The sequence below is a fragment of the Austrofundulus limnaeus genome, unplaced genomic scaffold, assembly GCF_001266775.1.
Source record: "Austrofundulus limnaeus strain Quisiro unplaced genomic scaffold, Austrofundulus_limnaeus-1.0 Scaffold1978, whole genome shotgun sequence".
In the NCBI taxonomy this organism is placed as follows: Eukaryota; Metazoa; Chordata; class Actinopteri; order Cyprinodontiformes; family Rivulidae; genus Austrofundulus; species Austrofundulus limnaeus.
The window spans coordinates 8,872-11,684 of NW_013954380.1; the positions used below are offsets into that span (position 1 = coordinate 8,872).

General features: G+C 36.5%; 1 protein-coding gene across 2 annotated transcripts in view; it reads left to right on the forward strand.

Moving 5' to 3' along the window:
* LOC106536797 (uncharacterized) overlaps window positions 1-2,813 on the forward strand; it is a gene marked incomplete at its 5' end in the record, with an annotated part of 8,981 nt that overhangs the window by 2,191 nt on the left and 3,977 nt on the right. Inside the window, 2 exon segments of one of the 2 annotated variants that reach the window (XM_014034121.1) lie at window positions 821-853; window positions 1,988-2,088. In XM_014034121.1, coding sequence (XP_013889575.1) covers window positions 821-853; window positions 1,988-2,088 — 134 coding nt within the window. 2 annotated transcript variants of the gene reach the window in all.

Genomic DNA, 2,813 nt, shown 5'->3' on the forward strand with positions numbered 1-2,813 from the left:
ACTTTAAAGAAAATGTGTATCTCAGTTTATGGGGTAAAATTATAGAATAGTTTGGATGATGATTTGAAAAAATGTTTTACTTTAAATCAATTTAAAATACTTTATAAGGAAAAAATGATTAAGTCTTATACACTTTAGAGTTAATGAGGAGAACGATATGTAGTTTGCAGATTCTATTTATGATTTAATGTATGTGGCCATGAAAAATAAATTTAATTATTGAGAAAGGAGCAGGTTTATACAAGGTTTTTTCTCTTCCAGCTCCCTTTTCACTCATACATAGTATGTGTTAAAGGAAAATGTGTTAGTGTGTTATAATGAGGAAAATTGTTGAATTGAGTGAATAAACTTATTTATTGATTGATTGATTGCATCAGGTTAAACACTTCCTGATGTTCTGTCCTCACAGCAACACTTCACTAAAAGATCCTTTTTTGTAAACACTGCAGGCTTTCTAGAAATGTTTTAATCTGTGTGGAAACACAGGAAACAACACAAACACTGCAGCAGGCATGGATTTAGTGCTGCGACATTAAAAATGTCCAGAAACGGAGCATGAAGGTCAGACACAAACTGAGGGTGGTGGATATGAGGAGAAACACTTTTTTCTACTTTTTCTTTCCTTCTGTGCGTGGCATTTTAGGCCAGGTGTGAGTGTTGTTTTAGATGAAGAGGCAAAAGTTTTAATCACTAACATCCACAGGCCTCAGCAGGTTCTACCTGTTTTATAAAAGCTGATCTGAGTTTCTCTCAGATTAAAACACACAAACATAATTTTCTAATCCTGCTGTTAATAAAGTTCATCTTGTTTCTGTTCCAGTGTGTCCTCTGTCTCCCAGTCATCTCACAGCTGGTAAGTTTCAGTCAGTTTCCTTCACATTTCCTGTGTAATGAAAACSAGAGCGACAGCTCACCTTCAGCTCTTTTATTAGAAGTTAAAACAGTTCAGTTAAAGCGAGGATTTAATTCACAAAATGAATCTCAGATAATGAAATTTCACCTTTTCAGTTCTGTCTGTTCTTCAGCTCTCTTCAGAACCTGCTGCTTGCATGAGTTGCTATGGAAACCCCCCTCCCAACCTGTTTACATTAGCTCCGCCCCCTGCCAGAAGTTTACTTTCAGTTTCTTTTCAGTAAAAAAATACTATTTTTTTCCAACGTAGTTCATGGTGAAATTATTTACACAAACTTTCTTCAACATACATGTCAACCTCTTCGGACGTGTACCTGTATAAAAAGTTGCAAAGAATCCGTACAACTCTCACCTGCGGGGGTTCCTGTCAGCTGCAGACATGAGCGCCTGCTGCGAAGSAGGAGGAAAGGAAAGAGGAAAAAGTTCAAAACTTATTTCTAGCAGCAGAACAGGTTGGAACGTGGCTGTTTAATGCTTTAATTTTGCTAGAACATTACCATCAAAAATAAAAACAAAATAAAATTAATCCACACATCTCTGTCCTCCGTGACTGTGAAGCAGCAGAACCGTCCTGTGAAGAAGTGGGCGGAGTCTCTGCTTGGGTTACAGTTTGGGCTCAGGATGGGGTGGGCGGAGTCTGGCCTGTGACATCACAGGCCGCGGGATTTGAAAACTTGACATTAATATACATGAAAATACATTTACTTACAGTAAATATGCACCTGGGTGCATTTTTTTTTGTCCTAGGACTGTTTTATAAGAAGTACACACCCAAAGTTGAGTAAAAAAAACTTTTAAAAAATGAATTTTGCATAATAGGTCCCCTTTAACTCAGTTCTTTGTGGTCACATGCTGTCTGATGAAATAAAGTTTATTCAAATGTTCAATTCAAAAATACTTTATTGATCCTAAAGGGAAATTAAATATCAGTTGATCTAAAGTTTCTCCTGCTTTTAATTGTTTCACTTTAACTTGAATTTTCCTTTAATTGTTGTAAAGAAGCTGCAGTTTTAGTTGTTTTTATTCCTCTTCATCAAACAGACTGTTAACGTCTCTGTTTGTCTCTGTTGGACAGAGACTCACCAGAGAGGACGTCTTTTCCTGGTCCTGCCAGCTGGACTCTTTATCTGCTCTATCTCCATTCTTTTGGTTCTTAAACGGTGTCGATCACAGGAGGTGAGWGTTTCAGCTGCTCTCAGCACAAATAAAAGTGAAAAATGTTGTCATGAATTTCACAGATTGTGAGATTTTTATTCWGTTTCTGTTCCATAAACCCTGCAGTTAAATCTAATCTCCTCAGACTGGACTGATAAGTAAAGCCTGAGTCATACTTGTGCTTTGGTCCACCAGCTGGAGCGTGCACGCACCGAGCCGTGCAGCTTCTGCGTTTACAGTTTCACCGCTGTGTTTACAGTTGATGTGCAGCAAAGTGCTGTTCTTTTACGGACCAGCAGGTGGCAGTAGCTCTAAAACTTGTGCATAGGTTATAAGAAACGGATGTAGAAGGAATGAATGACGTCACACAACTTTATTTAGTTTCTATTTTATTCATTCATGGTCTTATTTAAATTTATAAGTTGTTTTTTCTTTGCAAAAATAAGTGTGGAGCTGCAGCTACTGCCTCCTGTTTTGGCCTTGTATCTTTAGTTTTTAAGTCTATTTTTGAGTGTAAATGATGTTAAATAAAATAAAACTATAAGGTGAAATATTCACTGCAACTTTCCTTCTTAGTTTTGTTTGCATATTGTCTTATTCTCAAAGTCATCAACAGTTTCACTCTATAAAATTAGGTAGCCAATGAATAAGACTTCTTTTATAATTATAAGAAGAACATTCGATGTTATTATAAATTGGAAACCTCAAATGGTATTGTAAATATAATTCCCATCATGAATTAAAAC